The 23,321-nt window shown below is 55.5% G+C and overlaps 11 protein-coding genes across 11 annotated transcripts; 8 read left to right on the top strand and 3 right to left on the bottom strand.

Annotated features, from left to right (window-relative positions):
- Positions 1–343: 343 nt before the first annotated feature.
- M409DRAFT_58957 (uncharacterized protein) lies at positions 344–973 on the top strand (the record flags this gene model as incomplete). The annotated part of the gene is made up of 2 exons (XM_033814042.1): positions 344–560; positions 759–973. 2 exons carry the CDS (start codon positions 344–346, stop codon positions 971–973), a joined length of 432 nt encoding a protein of 143 aa, XP_033662448.1.
- Positions 974–1,463: 490 nt separating this feature from the next.
- M409DRAFT_58956 (uncharacterized protein) lies at positions 1,464–2,329 on the top strand (the record flags this gene model as incomplete). Its single annotated transcript, XM_033814041.1, has 2 exons — positions 1,464–1,963; positions 2,032–2,329. 2 exons carry the CDS (start codon positions 1,464–1,466, stop codon positions 2,327–2,329), a joined length of 798 nt encoding a protein of 265 aa, XP_033662447.1.
- A 2,040-nt stretch (positions 2,330–4,369) lies between these two features.
- M409DRAFT_27955 (uncharacterized protein) lies at positions 4,370–5,662 on the top strand (the record flags this gene model as incomplete). Its single annotated transcript, XM_033808806.1, has 2 exons — positions 4,370–4,929; positions 4,981–5,662. 2 exons carry the CDS (start codon positions 4,370–4,372, stop codon positions 5,660–5,662), a joined length of 1,242 nt encoding a protein of 413 aa, XP_033662446.1.
- Positions 5,663–5,992: 330 nt separating this feature from the next.
- Positions 5,993–8,191, bottom strand: M409DRAFT_27954 (uncharacterized protein; the record flags this gene model as incomplete). Its single annotated transcript, XM_033808805.1, has 2 exons — positions 5,993–8,016; positions 8,110–8,191. 2 exons carry the CDS (start codon positions 8,189–8,191, stop codon positions 5,993–5,995), a joined length of 2,106 nt encoding a protein of 701 aa, XP_033662445.1.
- A 367-nt stretch (positions 8,192–8,558) lies between these two features.
- On the top strand, positions 8,559–8,951 carry M409DRAFT_69662 (uncharacterized protein; the record flags this gene model as incomplete). The annotated part of the gene is made up of 1 exon (XM_033818395.1): positions 8,559–8,951. One exon carries the CDS (start codon positions 8,559–8,561, stop codon positions 8,949–8,951), a length of 393 nt encoding a protein of 130 aa, XP_033662444.1.
- Positions 8,952–9,678: 727 nt separating this feature from the next.
- M409DRAFT_27952 (uncharacterized protein) lies at positions 9,679–10,134 on the bottom strand (the record flags this gene model as incomplete). The annotated part of the gene is made up of 1 exon (XM_033808804.1): positions 9,679–10,134. The coding sequence occupies one exon, from the start codon at positions 10,132–10,134 to the stop codon at positions 9,679–9,681; it is 456 nt and encodes a 151-aa protein (XP_033662443.1).
- Positions 10,135–10,863: 729 nt separating this feature from the next.
- On the top strand, positions 10,864–14,166 carry M409DRAFT_69661 (uncharacterized protein; the record flags this gene model as incomplete). Its single annotated transcript, XM_033818394.1, has 2 exons — positions 10,864–13,284; positions 13,375–14,166. 2 exons carry the CDS (start codon positions 10,864–10,866, stop codon positions 14,164–14,166), a joined length of 3,213 nt encoding a protein of 1,070 aa, XP_033662442.1.
- Positions 14,167–15,127: 961 nt separating this feature from the next.
- Positions 15,128–17,227, top strand: M409DRAFT_69660 (uncharacterized protein; the record flags this gene model as incomplete). Its single annotated transcript, XM_033818393.1, has 1 exon — positions 15,128–17,227. One exon carries the CDS (start codon positions 15,128–15,130, stop codon positions 17,225–17,227), a length of 2,100 nt encoding a protein of 699 aa, XP_033662441.1.
- Positions 17,228–18,032: 805 nt separating this feature from the next.
- On the top strand, positions 18,033–19,433 carry M409DRAFT_58949 (uncharacterized protein; the record flags this gene model as incomplete). Its single annotated transcript, XM_033814040.1, has 1 exon — positions 18,033–19,433. One exon carries the CDS (start codon positions 18,033–18,035, stop codon positions 19,431–19,433), a length of 1,401 nt encoding a protein of 466 aa, XP_033662440.1.
- Positions 19,434–19,851: 418 nt separating this feature from the next.
- Positions 19,852–21,240, top strand: M409DRAFT_27948 (uncharacterized protein; the record flags this gene model as incomplete). Its single annotated transcript, XM_033808803.1, has 3 exons — positions 19,852–20,078; positions 20,145–20,476; positions 20,528–21,240. 3 exons carry the CDS (start codon positions 19,852–19,854, stop codon positions 21,238–21,240), a joined length of 1,272 nt encoding a protein of 423 aa, XP_033662439.1.
- Positions 21,241–21,329: 89 nt separating this feature from the next.
- Positions 21,330–23,002, bottom strand: M409DRAFT_27947 (uncharacterized protein; the record flags this gene model as incomplete). Its single annotated transcript, XM_033808802.1, has 2 exons — positions 21,330–22,279; positions 22,336–23,002. The coding sequence occupies 2 exons, from the start codon at positions 23,000–23,002 to the stop codon at positions 21,330–21,332; spliced, it is 1,617 nt and encodes a 538-aa protein (XP_033662438.1).
- Between the last annotated feature and the right edge of the window lie 319 nt (positions 23,003–23,321).

The raw sequence follows: 23,321 nt of genomic DNA, 5'->3' as shown, positions 1-23,321 counted from the left end.
GCCCTGAGATGGCGTGAGACTGGACAAGACAAGGCGTGAAGGATGGTAGTAGATGGTGTTGTTATGGTGTGCAATTGTGCGATGCTGGAGGAGAGCAACCTGCAGGCGAGCGGGCAGGATGGATACGTATATATGGACAGAAAGCGGAGAGCGTTGGGTGCAAGCAGCAGTTGTTGGCTGAGGGCTTTCGCAACGCAGAAGCTCAGGCACGACCTGGATGGCGCCAATCAGGACTGTGGTGGAGGGTGGGTGGGGCCCGGCGAGAGCCTCGTGCACGACTGGCACGACTGGCGGCTTGGGAGATCACCTGTCCTGCACCTAGTCGTAATCGCAACAGACGTGCATGCATGGCGTGGGAGAGCTGTCTCGTCCATGGTTGATGCAGAGCCAGCCCACGCCCGCGAGACGGCAGACTCGACGAGCTCCACCAGCACTGAACGAACTGAACGCAGAGTGGCCCCTCTCCGTTCCAGCGCCTGCACCCATCGAGCCATCCCAACTGCGAGTGCAGCGCACAGCGTCTGAGACGAAGTGCGCTGCCGGCGGCCCACTTGCTGTGTGTGCGTGTGGCAGGCAAGCAGTCCTGCTCGCCCGCAGGTGAATGGAATGGCCGCTTAGCGCATCGCTGCACAGACAAGGAAGCGTATACGCGACCAGGCAAGAATTTTCGCTAGCCGCCAGATCCCATGATGGTTTCTATCCCCATCCATCAACGTTCAGCCGGGCGGAGCGTCTTTGAGCGGTCTTACCCGTAACAGTGCGTGCCCTTTTCTGGCGTCGTCGCTGGCGGGCTGCTGCTGCTACGGCGTCAAGCAAGGGAATTCTTTGTTTGAGCATCGTCGGATCTTCGCGATCAGCGTGCGAATCGGCCTCAAGGCGTCATCTGATTTGCGGGACGACGCGCTTGCAGGCGTGCAATTTCGCACCAGCAGACCTCTCTGCTGACCTCGTGCCGGTTGATTCTCTGCGTTGAGAGACATCGTGCACACCTTGGTGATGATGCTCTGCTCCAGACACCTGCGCATTCCCAAACCGCCCTTCGTGATATCCGAGCCACGGCCTATTAAACCATGATCTTGCTCCCAGGGTCAATGCTGGATGAGGGGACTGTGCACAAGGTTGGCTGCTAATGCACGCAAAAGCAGCAAACGGCTGCGGTACGGGCCTCGACGTTCGCTCGTCCTATCGCATCCCGGCGCCAGCAAGAAACGTGGCCGCCTCTCCTATTGCCAACCATGGACGGGCGGGAGACTGATCTCATCAATCCCCCGAAGGCGCTCAACTGAACTTCGCGCACTGCGTCCAGACCTCGCACTGAGATTTCGCATGAACGTGGTGTGTGGTTGAACAGGTTGCCACCTCAACTGCGAATTCCTCTCGCCTCCAGCAGCGCTCGTTAATGCGGCCCATCTTGCCCGGCGCCTACCACCAGCCCCAGTGCGTTCGTGCGGAGAGACGCTAGGATGGCACAGACCCGGACAGATAAAGATACACAGATACAACACCCCCACGCTACTGCTCCTCCAAATTGCTGCTCGACGAAGATGCAGGACGAAGATATGCAATCTCACTCGGCTCGTTCCAGTTCGTACATTCCCCATGCTGCAACGATGCTTCATGAAACACGACAGAACACGGCCTCTTTGAGGTTGAAGCTCCCAGCAAACATCCAGGTAGAAGCGAGCAGCGTGGTACAGAAAGTGCGTCGACAGGGCTCGCCAGAGGTCGCGCCATCTGGCGACCTGTGCCACACCATGACTGTCTCACAGTGCGCAATTTTGGTCTGCTTGGCTCGCGAAGATACTTTGGAGCTCGAGCCTCGAAACCGCGTGGTCGATCCCCGCACTTTCGACGGCTTCGTCGACGCTCTCGTCATTCTTGGTGGTGATGGCGATCGTCGTCGAGCAGGAGCACAGAAGCGCCTTCCTGTAACGTTCGTTAGAGAGGAGATCCGGATCGGAGCGTGAGTCCGTGAAAGGCACAGAGACGGCGCGGTCGGCACCTTCGGTAGCACCTTTGGACACCGGCAAGGTGGCCTCCAGTCTCCGAATCTTCGATGGGAGACATGGCCGTGCGACTTGCTATCGCTACCGTACCATCGACGAACGAAAAGACCAGCTGGGAACTCGCAGCTTCTCCACGACGCACCTCGCGTCTCGCTTCTCCAGACAATAAGGCATGCGGCAGTTGGGCAGACTGCATCCAGACGGTTCCAATAACGCGGCTCTACACGGCTGTATACCTTGTCGCAGCTGCAATGCATTGCGGAGTGTGCACATTTCTGTACGCCCAAGACCACTTCGAGGATTGGATGTGCCACGTGGGGTAAAAAGTCCGCATCAAAGAATTCGCTTGTTTGAGGGTGCTTGCCCCTGTCGTTGCATGCTACAGCTGGTATTGGAAAGTCTTCTCGGGCGTGGTAGATCCGACATCCACCTCTCGACAGGTACGAGTTGTACTAATCCTGCATGTCAAACAATGGACTAGGACCATTGAGGCTACAGAGCAGGCACAATCAACACTCTATAGCCAGGTGCTCGCCCGAGACCACCGAGACCACGACTTCGCATGCACCTACATTGCAGCCGAAGTGGACGCCTTGACGCGATAGCCTTCGATAGAGCAGGGTATATATCGACTGACATGGATCACAGATACTGAAGAGCTCTCAGGGTCCATCGACGGATGACCCTATCAACGTACCTTGCCTCAGGCCAACTCGCACGGCAGCCATCACCACAAGCCGCGAATTCCAGCTGAGACGCAGTTGTCGCTGTCAAAGTCATGCGGGTGTTTCCCGTGTGGGAGAACTGCCTCACGAAAATGACCGAAGTTATGGCGATGCGCACTTTGCCTGTGGAATGGGTGGCGTCGTGAAACGTCGGTGTGTGTAACCACGTCGGCTGCCAGCGGGTGTAAAGGTACCTGTCTTCCTTCATCACAGTCACACAGCCAGCCATTGCTTCGACCCGTTATCGTTGCACTGGTGTTGGTTGCAAGAAGGAATGGGTGCGGATGGCATGGAAGATGACGTTTGATTCTTCATCTGCCGCGGTTGGCTGCTCTTCGGGTCGTACTACGGCGGATTCAGGAGTCACTTTTGCACTACATCCTACTCACCAGCCTGACGACGAGATTCTGCCTGCTGTCAACCGATTCTGTTTTCTGGACGCTGCCCAACTCTTCGCGGCCATTACGGAGTACGGTACGGACTTTAGCTGCTCAGCGATCCGGGCCCGAACGACGAAGTTCTGCCACAAGAAGAAGCATAATACCCGATCGACTACGACCACGCCGTCGAAGTGACCTCTGGAATCCTCAGGCTCTCTGTCGGAGAATGTCTCACCGCGATGTCGCCGCCACTACATCTCCCCAGGATCTGGAGATCGTGGCGGGAGAAGAACTCGTTGGAGATGCCGTCCACTAATTTTCGCCACGCTGTCATTTCCGATGGCGTTAGCAGACGTGATTTACCAGGTTGAACACGTCGTCGCTGGCGCCAGCTTCCATGCAAGACAGAGTGTGGATCCGAAGACGACCCTACTGCCGTTGACTGCAGCCTGGTGTGATGGAGTGTCCGGTGCGAGAAGATCATCCATTGACTACCATGCCGCTAGTGGACCACTTCGGGACCGCTCATAGCGAGGATAGGCATGAGGTTTGGCTTGATTGAGAGGGTCTTGCGTCGGCCGTGTCCGACTTCATCATGCGAATCTCACTCGATTCAAAGGGAGATGAAGTCGTCCCCTATGGCAAGGTGAAGTCCATGTTGCCATTGACGATGATCGAGAGGTCGTATCTTCTGCCCCGGGGATTGTGTAGTATCTTCCGCCGACCACACTGAGGCGAGTGCTTCTCCTCCTGAGCATGACGCCGGAAGTCGTTGGAGATGGCTACTGTGCGTATCTACAGAGCGTTGACCTACTTCGAGGTTCGATCAAGGTGGCTATGCGGATACACGATGGTAGGTGAATGTGAAAAGTGAGGTGAGATTCGTCCTGTCAGATATGGTATTGTCTTGTGCATGGTCTCAGCCATCACTCCCTCTTCTCTACATCTACCCCTGACTCAAGCTTTCCATTACAGAAACAGCAGGAGCTGAGTCACTTTGAGACCAGTGGAGTCTCATATTGGCTCAGTTTCTCACAGAATCAAGAAGTCTCTCTTTCCGTGTTTCGACTCATTTCAAGATCGCACCTTCCCTAAAGACAGCGCACGTGAAACCGCGTCGAGGGAAACAGCCCCGCTTGTTGCCTGACGTGACTTCTCACGATATATCTCAGCTTCGGTTTCTGAATCTGTCATCCTCTTCTCACCCACGCACCTCGTCATTCATCGCTGCCCTTCATTCGTTGTTCAGCTCCACAAAATGGCCACAGAACTCCGACGCTCGACACGCCAGCGCAAGCAACCACAGTCATACGCCGAGGACCAGGCAGAGGCCCAGCTTGCTCCCAGACCAAAGCCGAAGAGCATTGGCAAGAAGCGCATCAAGACTGAGGTCGAGGATGATGAGACTTTCGAAGATGTGCAAGTGAAGACTGAGCTCGACGATGCTGAAGACGTCAATGGTGTCACGCTCTTGAACGCCGCCGTCAAAGCAGAGGCAGATTCCGAGGACGAAGCCTTCGGACGCAGCAAGAAGAAGCAGAAGCGCACCACAACTTCGAAGAAGTCCAGGAAGTCCAAGAAATCTGAACTTGATGATGGCAGTCAGCTGTACGGCAACCCTCCTGAAGGTACCATCATCCCATGGGGTTCGAAGACTCGAAAGCAGCCCAGGATCTATGAGGTGCCAGAGAAGTTCAAAGAGCCTCGCGAGAAGAAGGGTGACGCTTGGCTCAATGATGCTGGCGATGCAGCTGTTGCTCGTGAGCTGGCAAAGATCCCGCAGCTGGAGCCTGGCGAGGAAGAGTACCGTCTGAGAGAGTGAGTTGCCGCAATTACTTGGCTTTCTCACATGCCGCTGACACTTGACAGCTACGAAGATGAGCTCCCTGAGTGGTACGAGAGGTTCTTCGATAGCGCCGCCAAGCAGAAGATGTGCGTTCTCGAGCGCAGCCGCGGTGTCGAACAGTCCTGCCACGCTCATCACGACGACTGCCCATGCGAGACACTCAAGATCGCCGGCAGCAAAGGCAATGTGTACACCGTGTACATCTCTCACTTGACCCTCTGCAACTGTCCGGTGGGAGTCTTCGCTGGCAAGAACAAGAAGCAGTGCAAGCACGTTTTGTACGTGCTACACCACATCTTGAAGGCACCAGAGCACCTTGCGTATCAAGCAGCTTTCCTCCACACAGAACTGAAGGAGCTCTCCGCCAACGCGCCTCCGCTCCCAACCGAAACAATCAAGGAGGAGTCCAAAGACGGCAACCGCAAGGAAGTCACGGGCGAGTGCCCGATCTGCTTCATGGACTTCGAGGACAACGACGCTGTGTTGTGGTGCCGGGCAGCTTGCGGCAACAATATACACAAGGACTGCTTCAACCAATGGGCAAGCATGAAAGCCAAGGTGACTTGTCCATTTTGTAGATCCGAGTGGCAGCACGAGGACAAGCCGACGCAGCAGAAGACGACGCTTACCAAAGTCACAGACTTGGGAGGACGAGATCGTGGCGGCTATGTCAATGTTGCGGATCAAATCGAGGGATACGATTGAGTGCGAGCATGAGGTTGAAGCTATTGGCGTGGATGAGGTGGTGAAGGAACTTGCTGGTTTGAAGGTGATCGCTGTGAGGGAGTCAAAGGCGATGCGGTGCGATGCACCCACGATGGAGCGTGAGGTCTGAAGAGACGGGAAGGGATCGATGAGGCATGATTGGAATGAACATTAGATACCCCCTTTGCTAGCCTACGATACGGATGACCAGAAAGAACAATGGAATGACAGTACTTGAACGAGAGGGTATATCCATTTCATCAATCATTGGTCCAATCTCAAACTTCTACTGACAACGAAGGATGACAACGCCCATCAACAAAGACGTCCTCACAACATCATACTCCGCCTCCGACTCGCAGCCCTCCCACTCCCACTGCCACTCGCATTCCCACCCACCGCCGCAGCCGTCGACGTCCTACTCACACCCACCTCCTTCCTCGGCGCCATCGAATGCCTCCTCTGCCCCTTACCCACTGACACCCCAACACCCTTCCCAGCCTCCTCAACAAGCCCCTCCTCCGAAGGCGGCGGCGGAGACGAAGACTTGAAATCATAGAGATCCAGCTCCTCCATTTTCTTCGCGGCGTCCTCTGTTTCTGTCCGTGGCGGCCCTGGCGGGAGGAAGGAGACTGAGGCTGTTTCGCGGCGTTTTCGCGTTGTGGAGGATGAGGATGTGGAAGAAGGAGCTCGTCTTTGCGTAGGCGCTGGTGCGGAAGCTTCCTCTGTGGTCTGTGTAGCTGGGGGATGGGAGTCTGTGGATTTCGAACGGAGGGGACTTCCCTCGCCGACGACGACGAGCTGGGGGGTTTCGTTTTCGTCTTTTGATGTTTTACAATCTCCGACTTCGTCGTCATCGTCGTCCACGGGTTCTTTCTTCACGCTCACGGACTGTGGAGCCGAGGTGCTCTTCCTGTCACGCAGCTGCTGCTGGTCCTTGGGGTTCATAGCCCGCTTGGGGTCTTGCAGGCCGGTGACGGCGTCGACCATTTGTTTGCCTGGACGGCGCATTTTGGCGATGAGGCTGGGTTCCGCGTAGTTGACTGCTGAGCGGGCGCGGCGGGAGGGACGCTGCCCGGATTCGGTGGTGTTGCTCAGGGAGCTGAGGTCGCCCGGTGGTGGTGTGTCGCAGGCTCCTCCTCCTAAGGGTTCTTCGGAGGTTGGGGAGAAGATGTCGTCTGCTAAGGCCGGGGTGTAGGGTTGGAGTTGTTCGGTGGTGGAGGGTTCGGGTGGTCGGAGTTCGATTGTTGGAGCGATTTCTTCTGCTGGTGGGGAGGGGAGGGGGATCGCTGAGATTCTGCGGCTGCGGGATGGCGGTCGTTCTTTGGGTGCGTTGAGTCTTGGTGCTGGTTTCTCCAGGTCGTCCTTGGGAGGTTTGTCGGTTCGTGCGATTCGTTTCTTGGGAGATGTATTGACGCTCTTCTCACCCAAGACCTTTCTCGCTGGTTTCGCTGGAGAGACTGGCCGTTCATCATTCACTTCTCCCTGCGCTTTGATATCATCTTTCACTGGGGCCTTCTCCTCGTCTGAACTGGTCTGAGTTGTGGAAGCTCTCCTGCTGAACGTGAAGTCTCCTTTGCTGGGTGGTTTGATAGGCTTCTCGGTCTCCCTGTCTGCCAACTTTCTTTTCGCCCCCGTTCTGAGCATTGTCGTTGTAACAGCATCTCCTTCCGACTTGACCGGTGATTGTGCCAGAATGGAATGCCGTCTGATTTCCAATTTCGAATGCGAATCTCGCCTCCTTCTCCTGGTATCGAGATTGATGGACGGCAGCAGTTCTTCCTCGGCCGGCTTGGGTGAAGTCTGAGGCGGTGCCTGACTTCCATCTGTTTTGGCAGGGTCTTCGCAGTCGAAATGGGCAACAGGCGGAGGACCAATATCAGGACTTCCACTGGCACCACTCTGGTCTGACAACCTGATTGCGCGAATCTCATCGGCTCCCAATGTCCTTCGCGGATACTGTTTATCCTCTGCAATAGTCGGCATCACAGTCTCCTGCATCAGCTCGGCCAGCGGCTGTCGTTCGCGATACTGGCGTTGACTGGGACTCAGTATCCTCTCCTTCTCCACCGAACTTCTCTCCTCAGTCACCTCCTCTTCATCCAACCCATCAATCAGCCCGCTCAACTCCGCGAGCTTCTCTCGTAAATCACACTTCATCCTCCTGACCGCCATGCTCGACGCCTGTTTCCGCGCATTGTGGACTTCATTCTGCAGTGCGAGATTCTGTTCCCTCAAACCCAGGTTATCCGCAAGTAGCTTGCTGACTTCCAACTCCAAACTTCGGATGCGCAGCGATTGGGAGGAGTTGTTCTTGGCGAGTTCTCGATTCTGGCGGATGAATCTGCGTTTTACTTCGTCAAAGTTAGCGGGCGGGTTCTCTCTGACGGGCTTCGATTTCGTGCGCATGTCGCATGGTGTATTGGGCGATGTTACGTGTGACTTACAGGCGTCGATGCTCTCAGTGGAAGTGCCGGCCGCAATGTTCGCAGCAGCAGGCGCGACGGGCGGTTCGTTCAAGCGCGCCATGCACGGTGGGTGTCGTTGCCGTCAGGAATGGTTGGTATGGATCGGTGGTGGATGCTATGGTTGTCGTTCTGTTCCGGCATAAGTCTGTTGGTCAGGGAGTAATCGTCGATTCTGCGGTGCGCGTAGTGATGGGCGCGTTTCAATGCAGCGTTGGGCAGCATCCCAGGACCTGCCTTCGAGTTCCAAAGTCAAAGTCTTGTTGATGTCTCGTCACCACAGCAACGCCAGAGATTCCCACCACTTTCTGCACCCCACTCAGTCAACGCGACACATCCACCTCGCGTCGCACAGGAGAACAACAACGATATCCACCAAAATGTCGAACCGTCCGACATCGCGACAGACGATCCTCCCGTCGCAGTCTACCATGCGGCCGTCGTCTGGCCTTGGACTGCAGACATCCAACCAATCCGCCCTGCAAGCGCGTATCAACGAGAAGAAACTCGAGCTGGAGTCTCTGCGCCAACTGCGCGATCTTTCCGCTGGGCTCGCGGGACAGATGCAGCAGCTCGAAGACAAGCTGAATACTTTGAGCAATGGAACCGAGGCGGTGGCTGCTGTAATGGGGAATTGGAACACGGTGCTGAGGGCGATCTACATGGCGAGTCAGAAGATTCCGAAGCCGAAGGAGGATGGGGAGGGTGCGAAGCAGGAGGAGAAGAGAGAGTTGCCGCAGACTCTGGTGAGGATCCCGATTCAGCAGGCGGAGGCGGTGCAGAGGGAGCAGGAGGAGAAGAGGAGGGCTGAGGGTGGAGATTGAAGTGTGGACGAGACGATAATCATTCGACAACACTTCGATACGATACGAGTAGCCTGTTCGGCGCACCGCAACAACATGATGCAAGAGGCATCGGCAGACGATGATCTACATCCTGCACCCTGTGGCGGCCGAGGCTCATTGCTATTCGATCTGGCAGTTTGTCACAGCCTGTCTTCAGACGCGAGTATTGAAGGGAGATTCCATGAGATCGCTGGGTCGACTCGGCTCTTGAAGCGAACGCTTGAAGGGACATGTGCATGAAGGAGACAGCCATCTCAACAGGCTCAAAGGGCAAGCTGAAAGCGCAGCGGTGCTTACCAACTGCGACCGGGTCGATTGAGTGCTCTTATGTGGACACAGATGAATGCCCGAGGGAGGCCGGGGTTGACCTGCTGTCTTCATCTTCATTTCAAATCGTTGTCCTAGTTTGCGCCTCGTCTAATGCTTTCGTCAAAGGCCACGCGGATGACATGTCTTTGTGCAATCGTCCCAGCCATGGTTTACCATCACCTCCTTTCGCAAGTTCGGTTTGAGATACCCCACCGCGCAAACGACGCCTCGGTGCAATGTAGCGCTGCTCGATGTGCGCATGCCAAGGTCGTTGTCCGCTGGCGCAACGACTTCTTTGTGCTCAGCATTCGTTTGCCGATTTGGTCCGTCCGATGTGGAGCCTCGCAGCTTGGTGAAAGTCCTCTTTACAGATGTTGTCGGCCTCAAGCATGAGTCCTCACGTCTCTTTTCCTTTCCCTTTGTACTTTGGCTGCCGCTCATAAGCATTCGGACTGGGCTTCCTGTCCTTTCCCCTATCACTTCCCTTCTCATCCCCCTTCCGCCCTCTTTTGCCACTCCCGCCCGCTCTCTGCGCTCTGCTCAAATCCGGCTCCGAATCACTGTCGTCACTGCTGCTCGAATCGCTCTCAGAGTCCGAGTCACCCGGCTCATGGGGTTTATGGTAAATACAGCACACCTTGCTGCTCTTCTTGCCCATTCCCTCGTTGTCAATCACGTCTTCTGCCCACTGGATTCTTCTTTGAGGTTCGGGTTCGGCGCGCAGGCGGAGGGTTGCTGAGGGTATTGAGGGGCCTGACGAGTCTGTTTGGAGGATTGTTTGCGAACCTGAGGTTGCGGTGGGTGTTGCTGTGCCGCTGCCGGCGATGCGAGTCTGTTGGCGTGGGTTTGCCATGGTTGTGTGCATGCAGTCTCTTCGAGCAAGTCGTGTTCGTACGTTGAAAATAGGATGTCTCAGTGATGGGCTCGTGCGGTGGATCAGGTATTGCGTCGGGCACTGAGAGTATTGCGCTTCGTAGAGAGTCGCGTGCCTTCGTTCTGGACGGTTCTTGGATGTTTCTGGAAGTGACGTTGTTGGCGGCGGCGGTAAAGTAAAGCATGGCGGGGTAAGAAAACGGGACAAAGATTAGGGTTTGAGTTCGCTGGTGACCTGCAGACGACAAGCCACAGCGCCAGCAGCAACAGCACCACCGCTCCACCACCGCATCCTCTGCTCGACTGCTACGATCACCGCCGCCAGTCTGCTGCTGGTCTTGATACTGGCACAGCGAGGACTGTATTGACTGCTGTGCCGTCGGCTTGGTCATCGCCAGCCTCTCCTCCACGCGCTAGGCTCGTGACGACGCCACAACGACGACGCACGGTGGACAACGACGCAAGACGCTTCTCTTCAAACGGCCCCACCCGACAACGACTCTTCACTCACAACCACCGCCAACCAACCGCTACCACCACCACTCCGTCCCCGAGCGACACCACCCACCGCCTCATCTGGACCGCCGCTGGATGAGACACGCCTAATCGCCTATCCCAGCGGTCTGCGCGCGTCGAGCTCTCTACCCATCGCTGGCTTCCTGCCCGCACCGCCAGACCACCCGCACACAACCCCTCACACACCGCAATCATGTCGATGAGCATCCAAGAGCTGGACGCCACTGTGCGTGCCTTCTACGAGGGCCGCGGCGACCAGCAAAAGGCCGCCCAGGCCAGCCTCAACCAGTTCAAGGAGAATCCAGATGCGTGGTTGATGGTCGATAAGATCCTGCAAGAGGCGGAATACCCCCAAACCAAGTATCTCGGCCTGCAAGTCCTCGACAATGTCATCATGACGCGGTGGAAGGTCCTGCCTCGCGATCAGTGTGAAGGCATCCGAAACTTCGTCGTCAACTTCATCATTCAACAGAGCAGCTCAGAGGAGAGCCTACGCAAAGAGCGGGCGCTCCTCAACAAGCTCAACCTCGTGCTGGTCAGCATTCTCAAGCAGGAATGGCCGCACAACTGGCCAACCTTCATCAACGAGATCATCTCCTCCTGCCGCAGCAGTCTACCCATCTGCGAGAACAACATGGCCATCCTGCGCCTGTTGTCGGAGGAGGTCTTCGACTTCTCGCAAGATCAGATGACCAGCACAAAGACGAGACAGCTCAAGCAGAGCATGTGTGATGAGTTCACTGCCATCTACAACCTCTGCTCCGAGATCCTCAGCACAGCGGATCAGCCGAGCCTTATCAAGGCCACGCTTGAGACACTACTGCGCTTCCTCAACTGGATCCCACTGGGCTTCATCTTCGAGACTCCACCAGGTGGGCAGTCGCTTATCGAGACATTGCGCAGCCGATTCTTGGAAGCACCCGAATTCAGAAACATCACCTTGAAGTGCTTGACTGAGATCGGTAGCTTACAGACCGAACACAACTGGAACGAGAAGCTCGTTCAAATGTTCACAGAGACTCTCGAAACCATCTCGAAGATCATCCCTCTCTCGCTCGATCTCAAGCAGACGTACGCGCAGTCGAACGGCAGAGATCAAGAGTTCGTCCAAAACCTTGCGCTCTTCCTCTGCAACTTCTTCGGCAACCACGTCGCCATCATTGAGAACCTCCCCAACCGCGACTACCTCATCCATGGCCACTTTTACCTCATCCGGATATCACAGATCGAGGACCGCGAGATCTTCAAGATCTGCCTGGAATACTGGACGAAGATGGTCTCCGAGCTCTACGACGAGGTGCAGAAAACTCCCATGACCGACATGAACCCACTCCTCAACATGCAGAACGGCGGTGCTATAAACCCATCGTTGATGGCCAACTACCCTCTTCGAAAGCACAAGTACACTGACGTCCTGTCCAACCTGCGTCAAGTCATGATCGAGAAGATGGCCAAGCCAGAAGAAGTGTTAGTTGTTGAGAACGACGAAGGCGAGATTGTGCGTGAGTTCGTCAAGGAGTCGGACACAATCCAGCTGTACAAGACGACGAGAGAGTGCTTGGTCTTCCTGACGCATCTGGACGTGGTGGACACTGAGCAAATCATGTCCGAGAAGTTGGCGCGGCAAGTCGACGGCACCGAATGGAGCTGGGCAAACTGCAACACGCTCTGCTGGGCCATAGGTTCCATCTCTGGCGCCATGAACGAGGAGACCGAGAAGCGCTTCCTCGTTACCGTCATCAAGGATCTTCTCGGTCTGACTGAGATGAAGCGCGGCAAGGACAACAAGGCTGTCGTCGCATCCAATATCATGTACATCGTTGGCCAGTACCCTCGCTTCCTCAAGGCCCACTGGAAGTTCTTGAAGACAGTCGTCAACAAGCTGTTCGAGTTCATGCATGAGACCCACGAGGGTGTCCAGGACATGGCGTGCGATACCTTCATCAAGATTGCCAGCAAGTGCAAGCGCCATTTCGTCATCCAACAGCCTGGCGAAACCGAGCCTTTCATTGATGAGATTGTCAAGTCGATGCGCAAGATTACCTGCGATCTGTCACCACAGCAGGTGCATACGTTCTACGAAGCCTGCGGATACATGATCAATGCGCAAGGCCACAAGAACACACAGGAGCGACTGATTAGCGAACTGATGAGCTTGCCAAACACGGCCTGGGATCAGATCATCCAGTCTGCTCACCAAGATCCAAGTATCCTGCAAAACTCCGAGACCATCAAGATCATTGGCAATATCATGAAGACCAACGTGGCAGCTTGCAGTAGTATAGGCTCGTACTTCTACCCTCAGATCGGTCGCATCTACATGGACATGCTCACCATGTACCGTGCTGCGTCACAGCTCATCGATGAGGCAGTACAGCGTGAGGGCAATATTGCAACCAAGATGCCCAAGACCAGAGGACTAAGAACGGTCAAGAAGGAGATCCTCAAGCTTATTACTACCTACGTAGAGAAGGCTGATGACTTGGAGATGATCCACCAGACGCTCGTACCGCAACTGCTCGAGGCAGTCCTACTCGACTACAAGAACAACGTCCCGGATGCGCGGGAGGCGGAGGTTTTGGCTGTGATCACGGTGCTCATTTCGAAGCTACAGGTACGTTGGACCCCTCAAACCAGCAAGCACATGATTGTACGCGCCATTGCGACCAAGGGTAAAGTAGACGGTGCTGACCTCTCGGATCAGGGCATGATGACCGAGCAAGTGCCTGCCATCCTCGATGCCGTCTTCGAGTGCACGCTCGACATGATCAACAAGGACTTCTCGGAATACCCCGAGCATCGCGTCGAGTTCTTTAAAATGCTGCGTGCCATCAACCAGCGCTGCTTCCCAGCTCTCCTCAAGCTCGACCAGGGACACTTCAAGCTGGTCATCGACTCGTGCATGTGGGCATCCAAGCACGACAACCGCGTCGTCGAGAGCGAAGGTCTGAACATGTGCATCGAGCTTGTGGAGAACATGGCCAGCCAGACAGACCAGGCCACTTGCGACGCTTTCTTCCTCAACTTCTACACCACCATCCTGCAGGACATTTTCTTCGTGCTCACCGACTCGGACCACAAAGCAGGCTTCAAGCATCAGTCAGCGCTGCTCGCTCGCTTGTTCTACCTGGTCGGTACCGACAAGATCTCTGGCCCAATCTACACCCCCGACCGGGCTCCCCAAGGTCAATCGAACAAAGAATTCCTGTCAAACTTCGTCGCACAGCTCCTCTCCAACGCCTTCTCGAACCTTCAAGCTGCGCAGCTCAACAACTTCATCAAGAGCTTGTTCGAGAGCACCGAGGACCACGCCAGGTTCAAGCTCATCCTGCGTGACTTCTTGATTCAGCTCAAGGAGTTTACCGGTGACAACGCCGAGCTCTTCATTGAGGACCGCGAGAAGGCTGCCCAGGAGGCAAAGGACCAAGAGCGTGAGCGCATGGCCAAGGTCGGCGGTCTGCTCAAGCCCAGCGAGATTGATGATGACGAGCTATGACTTGACCAAGAAGTCGAACTCGCAAGAGGGACAGGAAAGGAGTTGAGTGTGGAGGAAGCCGAAGCCATGGGGTTATAAGCCTACTTCTACAGTACCTGCCCACGACAACTCCAACAACTACACAGGAGCGCAAGCTTGGCGAATGGTGCACTTTTGGCGAAAATCTCAGGCTGGCTTCATCATGAGTTGTGGGCAACGGCCGGAGTTTTTCGTTTGTAATGCGCCTCGCAGCAGAGATACCAGGAGCGCGCTTTTCGTATGCGCGTTTTCAAAAGCATTTGCGGTAAACAACGAGCGAAACGGGAACTAGTGGAGATGTGAAGGGGCAGCGTCTCTGGAACTTGCATAGAATGAAAGAGTGGAGCGTTTTTAGATAACCCAATCATGAATGCGAAGCCTTTTGATGTCGAGATAGTCCCAAAGCACGTGCATGTGTTGTGTTCTTGTACAGGAGTCGTGTTGGTTTCGTGCACTGTGAGCGAAAGCATACTACCTACTTCCCTGTCCGGGCGAAGTCGGAGCGATGCTTTCAGGGTAAGTGAATATATCTGATTAGTCTTCACATGTCACAGTGACCCGAGAACGATGAGCGGTGCGTTGTTGCAAGCACGTCAAACCACGCCACAAATACACTTCCAACAATCGATACATGAACAACCGGCTCCGATGCATGTGAAGGAGCTGGCATTCGTGGACCGATCTCGGATCTAGCCAGCTGGGCAGCCAACGATAGGGCTGGGCCGTTGCTGGAATAGGCAAGAGCCGAGGGTAGTCCTTTCCGTGCTAGGTACTTCGGCTAGACGATCAATCACCGCGGCAGAGAGACTGCGCAGAGCTATCCACGTCGTCATTCATCTGGTGATATATTTTCGCTTCTCTTTCTTGTTGCACTCTTTTGTGTTGTTCGTGAGGGTCTACGTTTCTGCCCGTATCTTCCTTTCATCCTCTGTATACCGCTACCATGGCCCACGTCCCCCAATGGGTCCGAGACCTCAAGCCTTCTGGTCCGCAAGGCTCGGAGATTCTTGCTCAAGAGCGGGATGGCTCTGCGGTTAATGTGGAACAATTGAAGACGTTTCTGTTTGGACAGGAGGCATTGCAGAGGAAGCAGAAAGTGCTGAAGGTTCTTCAGTCGGAGAAGGTGTTTGAGAAGAGCCAGGATTACTTCGAGGGCAGGACGGACAAGTTTGAGCGAGCATTGGCGAGGGCCAAGAAGCTGAGACAGCTCACTGTCAAGCATGGCTGGAATGATACCGAGCAGAGAGCGGCCAATGACTTGATCAGCGAGCCGCTGCCATACGGCCTGCACGAGGGCATGTACCTCAAGACTCTCCGCGATCAGGGCACGCCGGAGCAGCACGAGAAGTACCTCAAGCATGCAGAGGCTTACCAGCACATTGGATGCTACGCGCAGACGGAGCTTGGACACGGAAGCAATGTGCGAGGCTTGGAGACGACTGCGACGTGGAACTCGGACGACAAGACTTTTACTATCCACTCGCCGCACCTGACGGCTTCGAAGTGGTGGATCGGATCGCTGGGCAAGATGGCCAACCATGCGTCTGTCATGGCTCAGCTGATCATCGATGGCAAGTCGTATGGACCGCATCCGTTTGTTGTGCAGATTCGCGATTTGAAGACCCATGAACTTCTGCCGAATGTGTACGCTGGCGATATTGGCCCAAAGTTTGGATACAATACCATGGACAACGGGTTCTTGCTCTTCAACCACGTCAAGGTCCCCCATGTTGCCATGTTGGCAAGATTCTCGGCTGTCGACCCTAAGACGAACAGATATCTGAAGCCTTCTTCACCGACGCTTGTCTACGGCACACTCACGTGGGTCCGAAGCACTATCGTCCTGCAATCTGGCAGTGTCCTCGCTCGTGGTGTTACCATCGCAACTCGCTACCTTGCTGTCCGTCGTCAATTCCAGGATCGTGATGCTCCAGAATGGCAATTGGGCGAGAACCAGACTCTCAACTACACCATGGTACAGATCCGCCTGCTCCCACTCCTCGCCACTTGCTTTGCTCTGCACTTCACTGGCAAGGGCATGATGGCTCTTTATGAAGCCAACCAGAAGAAGATGTCTCAGCGTAGTAGTAAAGACCAGCAGGAGCTTCGCGGCGCAGGACCTGAAGAGACACAGTCTGGCTCTGACCTCCTTGCGGATCTTCACGGCACTTCATGCGGTCTTAAATCACTCTGCTCCCAGACCGCCGCTGAGGGTCTCGAGGCCTGCCGCCGTGCCATGGGTGGTCATGGATACTCGGCCTTCTCTGGCGTCGGTCACTGGTTCCTCGACTACGTCCCGACCTGCACCTGGGAGGGCGACAACTACATGCTCACGCAACAAGTCGCCCGCTACCTCCTCAAATCCGCTCGTTCCGTCCTCAAAGGCAACGAGCCCAACAACGACACAACCGAAATCCTCGCCCACTACCTCAAACGCCAAGACGTCGGCGCCGCCTTCGACATCCTCGGCAAAGACGAAGACATCGTCGCCGCCTACGCCTGGCGCTCCGCCTACTTCATCTTCGAAGCCCTGCGCCAGCGCGACGAGCTCAAACAATCCTGGAACTCCCTCCTCGTGCAATTCTACAAACTCTCCCGCGCCCACTCGCAATACCTCGTCGTCAAGAACTTCTACGAAACCCTCCAATCCCCCTCCATCTCCTCCGAGCTCGACCCGGAGACCCTCACCCTCCTGCACAAGCTCTTCCGCCTCTACGCCCTGCACACCCTGGAGTCCGAGTCTTCTGAATTCTTCACCTCCTCCGCCTGCACCGTCTCGCAGATCCGGCTCGCGCGCACCAAGGCTGTCATGCAGCTGCTCGAGGAGATCCGCCCTCATGCGATCAGACTGGTGGATAGTTGGGATTTCCCGGATTTCCAGCTCAACTCGTCGCTGGGACGGTACGATGGCAAGGTGTATGAGGATATGTTCTATCGGGCGAGTGAGTTGAATCCGCTGAATCGGATTACGGTGGATCCGTACCCGGAGAGCGCGACGCTGTTTAAGAAGGACGAGAGCAGGAACTTGAAGGGGAAGCTTTAGAGGGTTGATATAGATTGAATTGAACTGGGGTATTGGTGTATGTGGACGGATGGGGTCTTGTGTTTTGGGATTTTGGGTTGTTTTGACAAAGTTTGTAGCGAGCGTTGTATATATCTCGTTCATCATGTTCATAAGAGGAATCTTCTCTTACGTCCTGACATGAACCGAACCGCGCTTCGCTAACTGCGACTGTATCACAGTCATCAGAAGGATCCAGTCGTTGTCATCCACAGCTGAAGACTGCAGCTCCCCAATGCTGAGCGAAGCTCGGCGTCATTGAACGATCGAATGATTGGGTTCATGCAGGGTTCGCAGGGCGCACCACTCACTTGGCGTTGACTCTCGTCAATGGTTCGCCCGACCTCAACCCTCGCAAAAGTCTGCACCAGTGGGAGCCAGCCCTCAAGCCATTTCATCACGCTGGGAACGAAGACAATGCGACTGGAGTGTCGGTCTCATTACGGTGGTGTCCCAGACGGAAGCAGAGAAGAGGAAAGAAGAAGGGATGAGGTTTTCTGCGGACGCCACACATGTCAAGCCTGGAGGTCATGCACCACCACTAACCCCTCACCTCATCACAAAGCAAAAACCACCGCCCACACGCACAGCAGATCCCAAGGGTGTAGTGCAGACCTGCCTGGCTGGGCTGAGAGTCCGCCGCCGCCCAACTACATACATTCTCGACACCTACCTAGGTGCTCTTAGTACCTGCTAGTTACCATACGGGTTTGCTGTCTTGTTTTTCTTTTTCCTTCTACTTTTTCCTTGCCAGTCTGACCACATTCCTCACGATACTTATCTCACAATGGTGCCACCAAAGGACGGCAATGCTACGCATGTCGAGAACCCTGAGCACGAGGCCTTGCTGACGGGTGCCATTGCTTTGGCCAGTCTGTTCAGCAGCTGTGTGGAAGCTTTTGGCTTGATCCATCCATCGCAGAAATGGGACAAGCAGGAACAACTCCTCCTCACGCGGCTGGGGCTCCAGCAAGCACGACTCTTGATATGGGGCTCCGTCCTGGGCATCTCCTCCCCACCACCGACTGTAACAAACCGTGCGGTGCCCAAACATCCCTCCTCGGCGTATCCAGACCTCAGCGAGCCGACATTCTTCGATGCGAGAGATCCCAGATTGGACGAGCCGCAGTTCCGAACGGCGATTGAAGAGACGCTGAGCTCAATCGTAGATCGCGCCTCACATCTGACAAGAGAAGAGATGATGGCGAAATACGGCCTCAAACCGCCCAAGCGCTTCACCATGGTCTTCGAGCCCGCCCTCGACACCAACCGCCTCGAATTCTTCCGCGAGCGCTACGAGCTCCTCCGCGAAGTCGCCGAGTCCTACGCCCACATCAACACCCGCCGCACCAACTCCATCGTGCAGACCTCCTGGTCCATCGCCGACGTCACCAAGTTCGGCGCCTGGATCCAGATCACCCAGGACAAGATCGACTACCTCATTTCGCTGCTCGACGTCAAAGAGAAGGTCGACAGGGGCATGCGCATGGATATCCGCATGTTTGGCTGGCACATCGCGCCGGATCGCGCGCGCACGGCGCAGGATGTGTCGAAACTGAGGCTGTTGCAGGAGGTGTGCAGGGTGGATTACCCGGAGTATGTCGTCGCGACGCAGCAGGCGTTGGATAACATCAGTCGGGAGTCGAGGGAGAACAACCTCTCCATGGCGCCCACAGCGCAGCAGCAGGCGCTGTTCGGGCCGCCGCAACAGAGCAATGGCGGTGCTGCAGCGCAAGGCCACGCGGATAAAAAACGACCCGGTCTCTTCAAGATCTTCCGCTCGTTCGGCAAATCCAAACACCACCCCCCTTCGCGCGCAAAAGAAGACCCAGGCCCTCTACGCTCGCAATCCGAATCCGGACCCACCGCCGACCCAGACGAGGACGAGTCCCTCCAGCGCGTGCGCAGCAAATCCGTCGGCGGGTACGTCAACACGGGCGGCATCGATGAGGATATCGCTACAAGGCTGGAGAAGTTCAGTACCCATGAGCAGGTCATGGAGATGCCGAGGGTTGATACAAGTGGAGGAGGGCAGAAGGAGGGGGAGAGGTTGGATAGTCCGCTGGTGTTGGAGGAGCCGAAGCCGTTGCCGCTGGGTGTTGTGCAGAGACATGATCAGTATCGCGGGATTGCGAGGGTGGAGACGAGGGATTTGAGGCAGCCGGGGGCGGATTTTGGGAGTGGGTGATTGGGATGCACGGGGATGGGAAGGGGGGAGGAGAATGGGCGATTGGGAAGAGTGAGAGGGATAAGACGGAGGAGATGTTGTGGAAAGAAGTAATGTTTCTTTGAGATCTTCCTATTGAAGAGATTTTGGAGGGCGATGTTGGTATACCCATGACTTTTGCGTTGGAATATGACGAAATGAATCCGAATGGGAACGATGTATCTGAGGGTATGATAATTCTTCACCATTGGTCTGTGCTGAAAAATGACATGTGATCCCGCACCAAGCCCAGAAAGCGCCCGCCCGCCCGCTTCACCGTGTGTTTCGTTCGAACAAAGACATATTTCTTTGTGAGCCATACCTTCTTGCACACACACCCGCGAACAAGAAGCGGCACTTCTTGAATATCGACGTCAAACTTGTGCAAGACAGACCGGATATGCTGGACGAAGAAGGCATGGGAAACGAGGCGATGAGCACGATCGGTGGCTCGTATTGTCCCAATGGCCCCAGCGGAGAGGAGGTCGAAGAGGAAGGTCTTGCTGTGTACCGTCCTGGAGGTTTTCATCCTGTGCGCCTGGGGGAGGTCTGTGGCGAGAAGTACAGAGTCTTGCGTAAATTGGGATACGGACAGTACTCGACTGTCTGGCTGGTGAGGAATCTAGGGTAAGGAGCTCGTCCAGCTGATCTTGCATTGGAGAGAGGGACCGTGCTGACGTTTCGCGATGATAGCGATGCAACGCACTGGGCGATGAAAGTCCTCAGCGCCGAATGCTATGGCACTGACGTCGACATCTACGAGCTCGAGATCTTGAAGCATTTGAAAGCGGAGGGTTCTCGACATGAAGGTTCGCGATACATCACTAGTCTGGAGGATTCTTTCGAACATCGGGGTCCAAATGGCAACCACGTGTGCCTGGTCTTCAAGCTCATGGCGGAGAGTCTGGCGACGTTCACGGACTGGTTCGACGATGGTGGGATCCCGGCGCCGTTGGTGCAGAAGTTCACGAGGCAGGTGCTGCGGGCTGTGGAGTTTGCGCATTCTTGTGGGGTTATACATACGGGTGAGTTTTTGCCTCACAAGGTCAGGGCGAATTGGTGTTAATAGGGTGCAGATATCAAGCAGTCCAACATCATGGTGCAGATACCTGACGAAAGCCTCCTGATGCGATCTCCCAAAGAATCAGACGACGACCTGCGAGCGCGCGAGAAGAGCGTTTCCGACGAACGCCCCGCGACTGGTAATGATGGCTACGCTATCATCCCGAGCAAAGGTCTCCGCGACGATTACTTCGGAGAAGACTACAACCTCATGAACCTGGATATCGCCCTGGCCGACTGGGGCGTGGCCACATGGGCGGACAAACACCTCAGCGAACTCATCCAGCCAGTGTTGTTGCGTGCGCCTGAGGTATCCCTTGAAGCGCCCTGTGATCAGTCCGTTGATATCTGGAACATCGGCGCTCTAGTCCCCGAGCTCGTGTTCGGGCAGACCATGTTCAATGGGAGAGCGACAGGAAAATACGAACTGAAGAGTCATTTCGAGGAGATGAATGCCCTCCTAGGCCCTTTTCCCAAGACTTTGGTTGAGAGTGCGCGCTTGGAGGAGGCAAGGGCGTGGTTTGACGAGGAGGGCAATGTGAAAGATCGTCGAACGACGAGAGTTGTAGGGTTGGAGGAGAGGTTTGAAGGTTTTGGAGAGCAAGCGGAGAAGTTTGAGGGGTTTGTGAGGGCGATGTTGTGGCTGGATCCGAAGGGGAGGATGTCGGCGAAGGAGTTGTTGGAGGGTGAAGAGGAAAGTGGAAAGAGAGGGGTGGATGGGACATAAATTGGCCAGAGCGAGGTCTGAAGTGCAAGCGTTCTTGCTATGCCTTGAAAGCGTAAGAGCCAAAGGCCTATATCGACATTCAGGAGCAACTACTTCTCCGCCTTCTCCTCAACCACCTCATCAGCAAACAACTCCGCGGCCGTACTCTTAAACTTCCTCGCACTAATCCTCTTCTCAAACAACGCATCCATCTCGCCATACGTCCTGCCCTTCGGCTCCGGCAATCGGAAGAACGCCCAAACAAGACACAGAAGACACATACCCGCCCAGAAAAAGCCCGATTTACCCTTCCAGTTCCAAGCCGAAGGGTTCAACATTCGCGGCGTGATGATTCCGTTGATAATACCAATGACGTTGTAGATATTCCGGCCCAGGACAACGGTCTTCGTGCGGAGACGACTGGACGGCATCTCCGTGACAATCGAGTAAGTGATCGTCCCGACGGTGATATTGTATACCAACGCCCAGACGAGGAGGAGCGATCCAATAGCGAAATTCGGTCCTTTAGCCTTGGGAGGCGCCAAAGCGACGAAGCCGATGATGAGCAGGACGAGACACATGAAGACCAGGCCTCCGACGAAGAGGGTTCTCCGGCCGAGACGCGCCATGGTGAACCAGGCTATGACGACGCCGACCATGGCGATGGCGTAGAGGCCTATGGAGAAATCGAAGGAGACTCCTGTGCCTAGGCCGGCTTGTTCGAAGAAGTACGCTGAGTTGCCCATGAGCGAGGCTCCGCAGAGGGGTTGAACAGCCCAGGCTAGGCAAGTGATTTCCGTCCTGCGGAGGTCGACGCCTTTAAAGCAATCCCAGTAGGAGGTCCCCGAGGAGATTTCTTTCTCCAGCTCGTCCGTGTGCCGCATCATGGCGACGGTTTGGTCGAGGTCGGCTTCTGGGGTGTTGGATGTGAGGCGCTGGAGGGCTTTTTTGGCGTCTTCGTGTCGGCCGCGGCGGGAGAGCCACCAAGGCGAGTCCGGGGCGAAGAGGATGCCGACTAGGAGGGGGATTGGCCAGACCCATTGGAGGGCGTAGGGGATTCCTGTGCAAGAACGTTGTTGTTAGCATTTGCAACAGGTTGGGATAGGACGGACTCACGATAAGCCCACTGATCGTCCCTCTTCAAGAACCCTCTAAGCACCGCCACAGCAATCAACTGCCCCAGTCCCCACATGAGATTCACATAAGTCGTCAAATAACCCCTCAACACCACCGGACACACCTCCGCCGCATACGTCGTCGTCAACGTCTGAAACACCCCCCACGGAATCCCCATCAGCACCTCCCCCGCCACCAAAGTCCCAATATCCTTCGCAAAGAACAGCACGAAAATGAACGCGATCATCGCAATCAACGTCCCAATCATCGTCTTCCGATACCCATACCTCTCCGCTATGATCCCGTTAATCGTCAACCCCAGAATCTCACCCACTCGCGCACCATTGGACAGAGCGCTCTGCCATGGCGCGGTGACTTGGTACTTCCCGTTCGGCTGCTGTTCGCCGAATTGTTTCGTGAAGGGCGGGAAGGCGAAGAAGGAGGCTATGAGGACGATATCGTAGCCTTCCATTGCGACGGCGGAGGAGAGGAAGATGGACCAGGCTATGGCTTTGGGGTAGAGTTTTATCGCCTGCCGGAGGGTCATGCGGTGTTCTTTGTCCGTGGCATCTTTGGCGTCCACGCTCAGCGTCGCGAATTTGGCGTTGTCGGCTGTGAGGTGCTCGACTGCGTTGGTGGGTTGTTTCTTCTCGTCGGGTTCGGCCATTTTGGGTGGGGTGTTTGGGAAGGACTATGGTTCACATGAAGGGAAGGGTTCGAGGTTTTTTTTACTGGGCGTTGATAAGGATTCTGTCTATCGAGAATCCTGTGCGACTTGTTGAGCTCGCACGCCATTGGAAGGATCGGCAGGTGATTTGACCCCGCTGCCGCATGGTCATGTAGCATTCGACTGGATGTCGCGGTACATGGTGTTCTGAGTGGTACGCTCATTGCCTCGTATCGCTGCCTGAGACGGATGCCTCTACGAGATATGAGGGAGAACGACGTGAAGTCAGTTCGATGCAGGGATTGAGTTCCGCTAGCGT

The sequence above is a fragment of the Zasmidium cellare genome (genome assembly GCF_010093935.1).
Source record: "Zasmidium cellare ATCC 36951 unplaced genomic scaffold M409scaffold_40, whole genome shotgun sequence".
In the NCBI taxonomy this organism is placed as follows: Eukaryota; Fungi; Ascomycota; class Dothideomycetes; order Mycosphaerellales; family Mycosphaerellaceae; genus Zasmidium; species Zasmidium cellare.
The sequence above is the reverse complement of the archived record's forward strand: the minus strand, read 5'-3'. Positions and strand labels throughout refer to the sequence as shown.